Source organism: Lycium barbarum, chromosome 12 (genome assembly GCF_019175385.1).
Source record: "Lycium barbarum isolate Lr01 chromosome 12, ASM1917538v2, whole genome shotgun sequence".
Lineage (NCBI taxonomy): Eukaryota > Viridiplantae > Streptophyta > Magnoliopsida > Solanales > Solanaceae > Lycium > Lycium barbarum.
This window is the reverse complement of record NC_083348.1, coordinates 105,992,147-106,007,345: the sequence shown is the minus strand read 5'-3', so window position 1 is coordinate 106,007,345 and position 15,199 is coordinate 105,992,147. Positions and strand designations below refer to the sequence as shown.

The window sequence follows — 15,199 nt, the reverse complement described above, 5'->3', positions numbered from 1 at the left end:
CCTTAGTCTAATATTTGCAAAACTTTTTACACTATGGACAAAATCTGATTACCACCCTCAACGTATCTTGTTTTTGCAATTTTTTTTGTGCATTTCTCACCCCTCCCCCCTTTTTACGTCTCATGTGGAAGTAGTTTTGAAAAATTAAGACTACCCCCAAAGATGCGAATTGCCCAATTCTAATTAGCCTGCTCATCTTGATCCAAGCAAATACCGAAGGAGTTATAACCCAATCCCTTTTTTTTTTTTGCCAGTTTTTTCAAAAGTGATCGTGTTCAGACATCAAATCTTCCCTAAATCTAACATTGTTCCCAAAATCATTTGTTTCATAACAGTGACATAGCATTCCGAAAACGACTAAACCAAATGAAAATGGCCATATACTTTTCATTTAGCTTCTTGGGAAAAGACTATTTTAGAAAAATAAATTGAACAAGCAGATGTCATATAAAAAAGTTTAACCAACAAAACTATTTGGAGAAAGAAAAGGAGGAGATTGAGATGTGTGACTATCAATATCTCAGGTCTACACTCTTTTGTGCCTATTTTATATTGATCATAATTTTTTTTTTTTTCAAGATGTGGGATAGTTACAATATATCATCAAGTATGACTTTACCCCAATTATATAACAATTTGCTTTATGGTGGTGTGCGTGTGTTACAAGTCAATTAGTTCCTTAATTAATTGATTCAGACGGATAGATATTGTATCTATAACAGATCATTTTGATTTTCGAATTTTGTGACAATATAATGTCTTTGAAAGTGTGTTTACTCTAACAAGTCACAATCACTTTGGCCTTAATCCCACAAATGTGATCTTACTATAACAACAAAAAATAACATATTCAGTGGGGTCTATAGAGGGTAAGATATACGCAGATCTTACCTCTACTTTTATAGGATGGAGAGGTGGTTTCGATAGACCATCGGCTCGAAAGGAAAAGCAGTGTGGTCTTACTATTTCTCCAAACTCCAATTATTTGTATAGTTTTTTTATTTATATGAATTTGCAAATTGCCAGTATCATGTCCCAATATTTTGCTTCTTCATCGTACATATAGGCGCCAATAGATTACTAGTTGGAAGTCGTAACATTTCATAGAACTCTTTGAATTACATGATTCATGCTTAAGATAGTGTATCAAATTAAAAATTTGTCACACGATCATTATCAAACTGACTGCCATTTTTTTCTATCCGTAAAAATCCCAGCAGAGCGTCTTCTACTTCTAATAGGCCATGATCTAGATCAGAATCATTCTCAACAAGTCCATAGGAAGTGATTCCTTTTTTTCAATTGGTCTACAATAGTGTCATTGTAGAGAATCCCTGCCCACCACTCTCCCTATAGGTCGAGCCTCCTTTTCTAGTGTATCAAATTAGAAATTTAAGTTGCACACATTCATTTTTTCCCCTCAAATTTATCAAATGATTGATCTTAATAAAATGGAAGTTACTGTACCAATATAGAAAATTCAAAGATGTAATAACAAATGCTCCTTAAGCTTCTACTTACTTATTTCATAAAAATCAAATACTTGCCCTTTTTGTTTATTTCAAAAGCAATACTATTATATATTTCCACTTAATCAATTTAGTCTTAATGCCCAGCCACTTGGAATCAACTATTCTTGCTAAAACGAAAGTGTTGAAACTGAAACATATCATATTAGCAAAATGTAATACTCTATCAATTTTGTGGGGAGAGTATAAATAATTAGATCAATATGGAATATTATTTTGGAGAAGTTAAGACTAGATCCAAAGGACATGGTCAGTAGTAGAGGCCCTCCTTTATTCGTGCAAGTTTATGGCAATTAGAATATTAGTTAAGAGAGACGTGGAGAACAGTGGAAGTTAAAGCTCTTTTATGTAACTAACTACTAATTAATCTTGCCTTCAATTCTCTCACCCATCTGTATTCAGTTTTGACCGCACACTTAATAGTTCTCGTCGATTTGCTCGCTGCATCTCCAATCCAATCTCTCACAACACTTAGACAATATGAACATTTCTTTCAATATCCCAAAAAATTTAATAGCATCTCACAATTAGTTTACAGTTTTTGCGGATCAAGAAAATGAAAAAAATGAAAGGTCAATTTTCCTAGACAGCTCTCTCTTTGCATGTTTTCTTCGTCTTAGCAGCTCTTACCATTGCGCAAAATTAAACAATCCTAAAAATTCCCCTTTCCTGATCTGATTTTCTTCCAATCTATTTTGTTTGAGTAGACAATTTAAACACATTTGAGTTAGTCACACACAGTCATGGATGCAGAGAAAGTAACACAAACTTCTGATCAAACAAAATCCAATGACAATAATTCCAATGACAAACAGCCAGAAATTCCAGAACCGTTACCTTTGAAAGATGAAACTGAAATTAATCCTTCTCCCGCCGATGAATCGTCAAAGTCTTCAGAAGCAGAGATTGTTGAAGAACTGCCAACTGACGTTGGTGTCATCAAAACAACAGATGTTGATGGTGCCAAGACAGATGACATCGAAAAAAATGATGAAGATGAGGCCAAGGCTGAAGATTCTTCTCCTTTGCCTCCTGATCTCGAAAAGGTTTCCGAAGAAATCGATCAATTTATCTCTGATTCGTCAAACTTAAAAGGGGATAATGATGAATCTAAACCTCCTGATGTTCCTGTGTTTGTGGAACAATTTGCTGTTCTTGTTGAGGCCAAGATTGATGATTATGATGGTGGCGATGCACCGATCAAATGGAGCCAGCTCCCTCAGGAGGTAGCCACATCATTCTTGGATATTGTAGATCGAATCTCCAAGCTATTGACCTATCTCTGTCAATTCTCTTCAGAGTACAAATATGCTTATTCAATCAGCCGCGTTGATGGTGTTCTTCAACGCGCAATGTCCTACATAGAGGAGGAATTCAAGTCGATCCTCTACGATTACAAGATTAATCCTGATGCAGATATCGAAACTCCTTCTGCCAAGCCTAATAAAGAAGCAACTAATGCAGATGCAGAACAAGGAGGCTCTATTCCTGAATCGGCGGCACCTACTGAAGAAAATAAATTTCCAGGCTACTCTGAAGAAATCGTAACGACCTTGAATAATTTTTCCAAAGCCTTGATTGCAGGAGGCTATGAATCTGAGTGCTGTCAGGTCTATTTCATAGCACGGAGGAAAGCATTGGAGGAAAGCTTGCATAAGCTTGGTTTTGAAAAATATAGCATCGATGATGTACAAAAGATGAATTGGGATTCATTGGAGAGAGAGGTTACTGCTTGGATTGTAACATTCAGGCACTGCACTAATGTGCTCTTCTCCAGCGAACGTAAGCTCGCTGATGCCGTGTTTGCGGATCAACCATCAATTGCGGAGAACATCCTCAGCAATTTGTCTCGAGGTATGACGATCCAACTCCTTAATTTCGCTGAAGCTGTTTCCATGACAAAGCGCGCTGCTGAAAAACTCTTCAAGTTTCTCGACATATACGAGACTTTGCGCGATTTTCTTCCCCTGGTGGATAAAATATTTCCCGTTTCTTATGCTGATGAACTCAAGGCTGAAGCTACATTGACTCGGAGCCGTTTAGGAGAATCCATGGTTTCAATCTTTTCCGAGCTTGAAAACTCAATCCAGGCGGACTCAAACAAGACCCCGGTTCCAGGTGGTGCAGTTCATCCTTTAACTCGCTACATCATGAATTATCTGAAATATGTAGCCGAGTACCGAGACACCTTAGAGCAGGTCTTTAGAGAACATCAAATGATAGAGAGAGCTGATTCAACCACTGGATCGGACTTCGACTGCCAAAATCCACAAGCTGCTCAGAATGATCATCATCCATCATCAAATAAGCTATCACCCTTCGAGACACACATGATCAAAGTTATGGATCTATTGGATGCAAATCTGGAGGCAAAATCAAGGCTTTACAAAGACACTTCACTCAGCTCAATATTCATGATGAACAATGGGCGATACATCTTGCAAAAAATAAAGGGATCTCCGGAGATCAATAGTCTGATGGGGGATCAGTGGTACAGAAAGCGATCTTCAGACCTAAGACAGTACCACAAGAATTACCAAAGAGAAACGTGGGGGAAACTGTTGCAATGTTTAAACCATGAGGGATTGAATGTGAATGGGAAAGTGAATAAACCAATATTGAAAGAGAGGTTCAAGAGTTTCAATGCATTGTTTGACGAGATACACAAGACGCAGAGCAGTTGGGTGATTAGCGACGAGCAACTGCAGTCGGAGCTGAGAGTTTCGATATCGAACATGGTGATACCAGCGTACAGGTCATTCTTGGGAAGGTTTAGTCAAACATTTACTCCAGGAAGGCAGACAGAGAAGTATGTAAAGTTCCAACCTGAAGATATTGAAACACACATTGATGAGCTATTCGATGGAAATGCCACGCCATGGGGGAGGAAGAAATTGTAATCTTAATCTTAATAATCAGAGAGACAGATCAGTTGATGATCAATAACGTTCTTTTTGTCCGTTTTGTGTTGTAACTTTTTTCTATTTTGTTATTGTTCATGTTTGTAGTGGTATACAGTACTTTTCACGATCAATTAATTAACTTTTTAGACTTCAATTCTTTGATTCATGTCTGTCATGTACCGAATTTACTTGCCTTTAGTACTTTCAAGTTTTATATATTGCCAGACTTTACAGGGACCACTGCTATACGTTAGAATGATGAGGCAATCCAATATACAGTACTTGCAAAAGTTCCCAAGTTCACCACCTTCTCACATAAGCATAGCAAAGGAAAAGGAATTACTCCGTACTAATTTACTGCACCAGATAAGATATTCAAGATTTTATGACAAAAAATTAATGCCAGTGACCTTTAATTTCAAAAAGTGAAGGGTTCATTTTATCTATACCAAAATAAATTTGATTTTGTCTTTGTATAGAAGAATAAAAAAAACCTGAATTACACGCACACACATTCTAGCACCCACACATGTGACATGCAGTATATTTTTGTACATAATATGTTTATGTATCTGAATCGCATTTGTTTCAACAATTCACTAGAACCCATTATATGAAATTAAAAAAAAATGCTTCAAAGGGAAATATTCTACAATTACATGCTGAACCATTACTCAACGTGTCCTTTTTGAACTGTCAAAACAGTAATTAGATGACATACTAATATATACCGCATATATATATATATATAGTTCGTTTACTTGCGCCGAGCTGCCCTTTTATATATATATATATATATAGTTCATTGACTTAGCAAAAAAGTCCAGTTTTATTTCATTGAATAGTACTAATTGAAGAATCATTCCTTTTTGTTGAAAGTAAAGAGGAAAAAGGGAAAAAAAAGTAGAAAGACAAATACTACTCCAAAGGATCGGAATACAAAAATATCTATCAAGGTGAAAAAAGTCCTCTATTAATCTTAGATAAACAATTGCTAATACTAAATGATCAAGCCATAATACCTTAGATAGTCACTCAACTAATGGTAGTTCACTCAGCAAGTCAACTTTGTTTTGTAACCCAAAAGTCACTCAACTAAGGATAATTCCCTCAGAAAGTCATTCAATATTGTTTTCTAACTCAGAAGTCACTCAATTATTAGTATTTCACTTAAAAAATCACCCAACCTATTTAAGTAATTTTTTCAGGCAAAATTTTAAGAACTATATCAAGTTAGTACACCCCTTTTCCCCAATTCCTTATATTTTGTCTGAATTTTGTTCTAGTTGTGCTCTGTTATGGTTGGTGCTGTGATAATCAACATTAAATTCATACAAATTTCCAGGAAATTTCTGAATCATTGAACGTGGAAAACGTACCACGTACTATATTTTTCAGCTTCCACATCAACTGCTACAGCCAGAACTCTATTTATCTCTGTCTCTGTTTGTTTCATTTTCTCCGTTTTGATCCATAATAATCTATATCTATATTATATTAAAAGCATGAACTCAAAAACTTAAAAGTTAAATTACCTAAATACCCTTCTTAATAAGTTGACTATTGGGGAAAAAATGATGCGCCAGAAACAACTCCAAACCAACGGATGTGATCCTTCGGGAAAGACACCTACCTTCTTTTTGAGTTCCTTTAATTGCCAATTATTACCGCTTGGAGATCAAACCATTAATCCTATTATCCAAAAGCTGTCTGGCTGTAAACCATCTTCTCTAACAAACATATATGGCAAACTTACAAAAATATTGAAAAAGAAAATGTTGCATAATACTTGTAAATTTTCTTTCCATGACTTAAATTCCCACCTGCCTATTTAATTTGGCATATATTTTTAGTACCAATGTATTGCTTATTATGATACATTTGAAAATATCATAATTTTCTTTGATGATCTAATATCTTTTCAGTATCTTTGTTTAGTTCCTTTGATTTTGTAGTAAATCTTTTTCGATGCTTTTATTTGTTCGCATAATTTTGTTTATTTTTGGTATGAACCTTTGAAAATTCATATTTTTTTAAGCAAAGGTTTTTTGTAGGTAACTTGACTTCACAATTGTTTGTTTTTAATAGCTTAACAGATCTTTTATTTATGTTCTAACCTTCATGCCTTTAACAATTCATAGATTTTGTATCTTTACCATTTACGGTTAATAGATTGTGTAGCCTCATTTTAGTGACTTGATAGGTTTTCATGCCTTTGCTTATCGTGTTTGTCACGAATTGTTGATGTTAGACGCCTTCTCCAAACCTGCTCTACATAAAGAGTTGCTTTATTTTGTCTATGTCTCTGATTATGTTACTTGTCGCTATTTTAAAACATGTGTCACTTGTGATTGTAATATCAAATGAGATAATTTGCTCTTCATGTACTGCAACTTTATTAAGGTAGGTGGTTTTGATTTCAAAATTATGCATCTTGTAGAGAAGTTATCTCTTTCATGCTCCCTCCTCGAGTCTTGTAATACACAATATTGCAAACTAATAGTATATCATTGTCATTAAAGTAAAATTTTGAGTAAATAATTATACTTAAAAGAATAAAATGCAAGTTTATGTGAATAATCAATGTGAATCGTCATCTATATAGTGATTTGAATATTGTTGAGGTACAAGTGATTAGATATCGTCTGAACTTACGAAGAGAGACAATCAAAATTTAAACCAAAAAGAAAGAAAAAAAGACATTTCTTTAGTAGTAGTATTTGTAGTAGTATTTTTTTCTACTTTGGGCACTGTTTTAATTTCTAGTGATGTACAATTAATCGAGTTTGTATCACCTTTCACTTGCTTAAAAATCATCTTTTGATTCACCGTTACAAGTTTCTGTATATATCTATATTTTATACTAAAATGTTAATCCCAAAATTGAAAAATTGAATTACCTAAATATCCTCCTTATAACCTAAATACCTTATTTAATTTGAAAAAACCCATTAACCCGTACAAAGTGAAGTCAAGTGTTGTTTGAAGTTTGAAAAATATACTTCTCTTCAAAGTGTTACAATTTTTATTATTGATATTACAAATTCTTTGCAGAGCCGGAGACAAGTGTGATATGTTGTTCTTCGTTATTTTTTTCAATAAAAGAAGCGTATCATATTTCTCTAAAAGGAGCATGTAGTTAAGAGCGCTTATTACTACATTATTTTCTTTATAGAGAGTGCATCTCCTTAGAATTGAGAAGTAACAAATTCGGATTCAAAAGTGCAAGAATTGACTTGGATAGAGCATTTGACATTAACGTATGAATCTCGCGCACGCAAAGAGATGAAATCAAAGTTTAAGTGCTGGATAAAGGAGAAAGTGATAATAAAATCGATTATTTTACTTTCTTACCTTCACTTATTTATAATATGTATATTTCTTTTTATGAATACTGATCTCATAAGCTTTAGGATAAATGACCTACCTTGTGATAATTTTCAAATGCATGGTTGTTGTGTTTAGGAATAAATTAATTAATGTTATAATTAACTTTGTTGTTCCATTGCTAAATTGAAATCTATTAACTAATATAAATATTGTAGATACATGCAAGAAATAATGTGAAAAATTACTTTTAAGTTGAGGTATGATATAAAGGCCTTTATTAGGAAGTATATCTATATTTGAAATTTTTATTATTTTGAGGTATGATATAAAGGCCTTTATTTTTTTTAGTATAAAGATTTAAAACGTTTTGTACATGTTACAAGCCTCAAAATATATGTTTTCTTCTTCGTTCATATATTTCTCAACAATCTAATAAAAAAAAATTCATGTATAATTATTTAGTCAAAGATTTACTTTAATACATTGAAATTACTCGACAAAATAACGTACATACTACTTGATTTGGAATAAACGTGCAACGCACGTGTCGAGATACTAGTAATAATAATAGAGGCAATGATGATTTCTTCGGATTCTGGGCTAACTGGGACGGGCAGGGAGACTATCCGGCCTGTATCTTGGTACCGCAAGGCTGGCGATTTCGCATGCAACCGGTGAATTAAGATATTGAATTTTCAATATATATTTTGTCAACTTATATAAAAAAAAAAATCTGTTGGCTTTTGGTCAATATATTTTTAGCACGTCCAGTCAAGTTGGGTGGGGCAATTTTTATTTTAAAATGTGTATCTTTTTTATTTCTTAAAAGTTTGGCTTTAAGTAAAAAAATTATGTCAGCAAAATTTAATGAAACAATCGCTTAATAATATGGATAACTTTCTATGTGAAATATCTTGAATGATTTTTGGGTTAGAAAATAAAATTACGTGACTATATGAGTGAACCACCTTAATTGAGTTGATTTTGAGTTAGAAAATAAAGTTGAGTGACTTGTGAAAGATCGAACATGTGAGATATTATCTCAAATAATGAGAGGCGCGCATGTAAGTGGTCAGCCCACAAATTATCAATCTAAAATAAAATACGGAGAGATCAAATACTGACTAGCCTTGCTATAAAAACTGCAGTAGAGATCTTTTTCCAAAATATTGGGTTGCGACTCTAGCATAATGTGATGGAGTTTCACCTTTTAACATTATTGAAGTTTCACCTATATGGAAATTTCGAACTTTATCGTGGAGTTTTCACATTTGGGGAATATCTAATTTAAATATAGTGTTGTTTAGGTTCACTTGTAAAAGGTTTGAACTCCAACACATTATAAAAGTTTTTATCGCTTTAGAAAAAAGTAGGTTTTGTCCAAATATTCTTTTCTACATTTAAAAAATAGCTAGACACTGGATGTTATGTCCCGTGTTTTTATACATTGGGACAACCCGGATTAATTATGATAATTTAGGGCCAAGACTATTTCGGGATTTGAAGACGGGACTTTTGACTTTCGATTTTATTTCGAGACATAAATTATATATGGAATTGTTGGCATTGAACACTTAGGAAAAATTGGGACCACAATTCATAAATTTGGAATTAAAAATCTTGCACAAAATAAGGCCTTGGCCGTGTGGTCCTTGGAATGGTCCCACACATTGTTGTGGCCAATTTTAATTGGTCCAACACATGTGTGGGCCATGGGACACATGGATAAATATTGTGGTAACTTAAAAAGATGACCTCAAGTCATCTTCTTACCATTCCACACTTAGACAAAAAAATATATCAAGAAGGTGAAAAACTCCACCATTCTCGGCCAAGAGGAGAAAAAAAATCAAGATCATTTCTAGCCCTTCCAAAATTAATTCCTTGGTGCAAATCAACTATTTTGAGGACCCTAAGTAGCGTGGAAGTGTTATTCGGGTCATCCAACTATTCGTTGTGGCCATTTGCAAACCCTAGCCTTCTTGTGGATTGAAGAAGAAAGGTGAGTTTTGATATTGTTTTATGGGTTATAAATGTTTTATGCATATTGTAGTATGTTAATATGGATGAAAATCATGAAATATAGTATGTTGGAAGTGGGTTGTGTGATGGGTGTGCTAGCCGTGTAAATGGGTATTGTGATTGGGTTGTTGAATAAATTCCATGTAGCATGTTAAATTGTTGTAGTGTGTAGGATGGCTAAGAATCATCAATATATGTATATGTGTAGTGATAGATGAATATGGGTCATGCTATATGCCAAAGAACACACTAATGTCGCTTAGCGTTTTAATGGTTGTTGTGATGACTTTTGTGTTGAAAATGAGAGTTTAATGTCCCAAAATGATATGGTGAATTGTTGCGGACTGATTTGAGGCTTATTGTGCGTTTGACGTAATTTGTATATCCATGAAAATGATATCGTTATATTGTGAATTGTCGATACAAATCATGATTTGAAAATGAGGAATGTGTTAAAAGGGGTTGTTCTCGGTTGGGGACTGTTTTCGGCCAACTTGGAAAAAAATTGTGCGGTTGTTGGAAATATTATGTGAATTGTTTAGAATGTCCTTGAATATTGATGGTAAGGATTCGGGTTGATCATTGGATGAATGAGCGATAATGTGGCTTGAGTGTAAGCCGTCGAAACGAATATTATGAATGTTGTCGAATGATGGAAAAGAGAGTTACTATTGCTATATTGTCTTTCGGATTGGTTATTGGAGTTGCTAGGTTGGTTATTGTTGTTGTTGTTGATTTTGGACGAGTTAAATTCTCGGGTTGGCCTATTTACAGGGGAAATGCTGCCGAATTTTCTGTAGAATTTAGTGTTAGTTTGAAATAAATTGCTTAAGTGTCTACGTTTAATATTGGATATTCGTTGGCATATTTGTAGACCTTGGGGAGCCCGAGGCGTAGATTGGGATTAACTTTAGATTGGCTAACTTGGAGTGCGTACGAGGTATGTAAAGCCCAATCCTTCTTTCTTTTGGCATGCTTTAGTTTTCAATAGGCTAGATTATAAGCCTTGAGGAAAATTCTAAGATTCGAAATCCGAGCATGTTATGATCCTTATACATTCCTTGGCACTCTTATGTATGATTTGATGAAATATGAACCATTATGTCTTTGAAATAATCACTTTCTGAACTTTGCATAGAAAGGTTTCACTTTAAGGAATTTGGAAATTTTCGAAGCCATATCTTTCGCATAAAGGCTCAGATTGTTTCAATATTTTTATAGGAGTTTGCATGATGTATAATGAGTATGTTTTCCATAGGCGGGCCCGACTCGGGTCAATACCCGTCCGTGGGTCCCGCGACTTTCCTTTATGTAATTCGGGAACTTTTGAAATAATTCGTTATGACTATTATTTCGATTTTCAAGTATGATCGTTTTACCTATGTTTGAGTTCATGGTAATGATTTTATGCATATGACTACTCACGACTCTACTCGTGCATTCTGTTATCCCTTTCGCCGAGTCCCGGGCCGGTTCTGTTGTCGTGCGCACTTGATATACTCCGGAGTTATGCTGTGTTTATGGTTCACCGAGCTACTCGCCAGAGGGTCGGGTTCCACTTATATTTGGTGTTATGCTGTGTATGGTGTTATGCTGTGTATGGCGTTATGCTGTGCTATGATATGTGACGGGGGTATGGAGATTTGAAATCTTTCTGGTGTTATGTTGTGTTATGGCGCCATTGACGGGCGGGCGACCATATTCTTCTGTACCTTATGCATGACTTATATTTTTAAACTAAACATTTTGATATGTTGGATTTGTACTTATGTTCGGTACTTCTATTTCGTTTATGTCTCCGATTTGTTTTCTGTATCTTCTGCTTTGCATACTCAGTACATAGTTCGTACTGACCCCTTTTCTTCGGGGGGGGGGGGGGGCTGCGTTTCATGCCCGCAAGTACAGACACACAGTTTGGTGATCCACCAGTTTAGGACATCTCCCTTCTGCAGTTCGGAGTGCTCTTTTCATTTTGGAGCCTACCTTTTGGTATATATCTTAGTTTGTTACATATGTATATATTTGATCAGGGGTACGGCGGGGCCCTGTCCCGCCATATGTTTCTGTTGGTCTGTTTAGAGGTCTATAGACGTATTTGTGGGTGTGTGTGCCTACTTCTGTTCAGATGTGTTTGTATGATCCGATTCGCTATGGCAGCCTTGTCGGCGTGCATTCGTATATGTTTTGGGGCCGTTGTGCCATTTGATAGCCCTGTCGGCTTTTGATATATATATATATATATATGTATATGGTTGTGTTGAAATGCGTTTGAGACAGTTTGAGATGGCATATAGTATTTATGGCCGTATATGCTATTTGTATGTGATTCGATATGGATAGGTACGTTTGGGTGCTCAACTCGGGCACTAGTCACGGCCTACGGGGTTGGGTCGTGACACTGGATAATGTTGAAATTATGGCTAAAACTTGATTAATAATTCAAAAATTGACTATTTGCCAATTTCTTCCCTCCCAGAGAGTAGGTCCGCCTCTACACCATATACTTAACTACTCATGATTTTATGATAAGAAAAAACTATGCCTTCAATTTCAAAAGGAGAAAAGACATCATGTGACCCCTAAACTTGACACGAAAACTTAGTTTAACAACTAAACTTAAGTTGTATTTATTACCCCCCTTAACAACTTTCAAGTTAATTAAATACCCCCTTACGTGGCCTGGACCAGTTGAGATCTGGGTGGTGTTCACCACTTGCCTGGTGATTGGTCCACGACATTAAATATTTTTTAATTATTTTTATTTATTTAGTTTTTTCTCTTTCTTCTTCATTCTTTCCCTTTTCTCTTTCTTCTTCTTTCTCCTCATCCTCACCACACTTGTAGCAACCACCACCGCTGCCGCCATCACGACCTCCACCACCGCCATAACCACCACCTCCTTAAATCAACCCAACTGAAAAATCCCATCTTTATCAGAGATTTTCTTTTATTTATCATATTTCCACATTAATTAATTCCTAATCAATTATTTAAATTCCTAAATCACATTTTTTTCAACATTAACTCCCACCCACCTGCCCCCACCCACCAACCTTTCTTCTTCTTCAACCCCCTCCCCCCCTCCCGGGCCACACACCAGTCCATTTGAATTCCATTTGAAGGGCAGTTCGTGCAATTTCTTCATTGTTTTTAAACAATGATGAAAATGACCCAACTGGGGTCCATTTGAAGGGCAATTCGTGCAATTTCTTCATTGTTTTTAAACAATGATGAAGATGACCCAACTGAGCTCCAATTTTAATTTATTTGTTTTTATTTCCTTTCTACTTCATATTTTTCATTTTCGTAAATTGATATTTGATAATGTCTTCACCTGAAAAAGCATTTACTAGCAGCCACCTACATAATAAATTTCCGGCCAAACCCATCTACTTACTTTTTTATCTTTTCTTTCCCATTTTTTTTATGTGTGTGTAAAACCGCCTAACTAAGCATCAAAGATGTCGTTGGATATAGTTGTTGTATTGGCAACAAAAAATTAGATCTTGCATCATTTTAATGGCGTGGGCAGAGGGGGGCAGGAAGAAGGTGGGTTGTGGAGGCATGGGGGTAAGGTGGGGGGAGCAGCAAGAAGAAGGTGGATTTGGTTGGAGGTGGGTGGGGGGGGGGGGGGAGAGGGGGGTTGTGTGCAGAAGAAGGAATGGAGAAGGTGGGTTTAGTTGGGGGTGGGGTGATCGCAGCTTCGTTGGCGGTAGTGATGATACCTGGGTTGGAATTTGTGGGTGAGGAAGAAGGGTATAGAATTTGTGATGAAGGAATGTGAAGATGACAAATATGGGATTTTTTAGTTGGGTTGATTTGTCGACCAAGATGTTTTCCGGTGAAATTCCGGTGGGGAAGGTATGGTAGTGGTGGTGGAGGATAAGAAAGAGAAAAGAGAGAAAGAAGAATAAAGAGAAAAGAATAAAAAAGGAAAAATAAAATATTAAAAAAGTATAATTAAGTATAATAAATTGTCATCCAATTAGAAGAGTACATATGTACAACTGGAATCATTTTTAGTGTTTTTTTCCCCCTTCCACGTGCTTTTGAGAAAGTTATCACACTTTCTTGCCATGTCACCCACTAAGGGGGGTATTTAATTAACTTGAAAGGTTTTAAGGGGGTAAATAAATACAACTTAAGTTTAGTTGCTAAACTAAGTTTTCGTGCCAAGTTCAGAGGTCAAATGATGTCTTTTCTCTTTCAAAAGTGAAAGTTTATTTTGCTATTCTTCTTTATCTAAATTAAAAATAGACGTTGATTGTTAATGTAATTATCGAGGGCATGCTTTACCATTAGCCCGTTGTGTGAGTCTCCCACTTCGGGTCGCTATGCCAATAAGTTAGAGAAATCTCATCCTTCTTTTTTTGTGCGCGGAGAAAATTTAAGCAAGTGATGAGGATTGATTTCAAGTTATGAAGAAAGAGGAGACTTTTGTTTTTCTTTTACAAAAGAACATTTACAGTAAGCTATAAGAGAGAAAATAAGAAGCTGAAACATATACGCACACAAACACTTTCACACATGCAGTATTTATTTTTGTACATACTCCATATATATGTGCGCGCGCAGATGCATAGCATTTTTATATACTCGTGCTGCACCTTTTTAATAACTTTTTTACTTGAACCCATCTTGTGAGCTTAAAGAACTGCTCTAAATGGACAATATTATACAATTACATGTTAGAACATTACTCATCAAGTGAATTTTAGCTGAAAACCAAATTAAATGACATAATAGTTGTTTCACTTGGACAAAGGGTCCACTTTTATTTCATTATATATAGTACTAATTAAGATTTTTTTTTCTGTTGAAAGCAAGAAGAATAATAAAAAAGAAAGAATTTCTTCGTCAATTAAATCATGAAGTACCAAAAAAAAAAAAAAAAGTAAACAATCAAATATAACTTGAATGGAATAAAATAACTATACATGAATATGATTTATAACCTGTTTGGTCAAGCTTCTAAAACCAGCTTATTTTGAAAAATATTTTTTTTCAAAAGTGTTTTTAAAAAAAGTACTTTTGGCAAAAAATAGTTTATGTTTGGCCAATTAATTTTAAAAAAATACTTTTGAGTAACAATTAGTGTTTGACCAAGCTTTTAAAAAATACTTCTAAGTTTATTTTTTTCTCAGAAGTGCTTTTCAAAAGTTAATACTTTTGGGTAAAAACTATTTTTTTGAACTTTAGAAAAACTGCTTCTGCTACTCCTTAGAAGTGCTTATTTTCTCCTGAAAGCTTGGCCAAACCTCATTTTTTTTAAATAAGTATTTATTGAAAAAAGATTAGCACTTTAGAGGCAAAATAAGCTTAGCCAAACAGTCTATTATACAAGTGCATATGATACAAAATGTTTCCAATCAGATAGAGATATTAATTTTCATTTAATCTAAGTTATTAGAATCA

The 15,199-nt window shown here is 34.9% G+C and overlaps 1 protein-coding gene across 1 annotated transcript; it reads left to right on the top strand.

Moving 5' to 3' along the window:
• Positions 1-1,846: 1,846 nt before the first annotated feature.
• Positions 1,847-4,580, top strand: LOC132623676 (exocyst complex component EXO70C1). The gene has a single exon (XM_060338468.1). The coding sequence runs from the start codon at positions 2,273-2,275 to the stop codon at positions 4,427-4,429; it is 2,157 nt and encodes a 718-aa protein (XP_060194451.1). The 5' UTR covers positions 1,847-2,272; the 3' UTR covers positions 4,430-4,580.
• Positions 4,581-15,199: the final 10,619 nt, after the last annotated feature.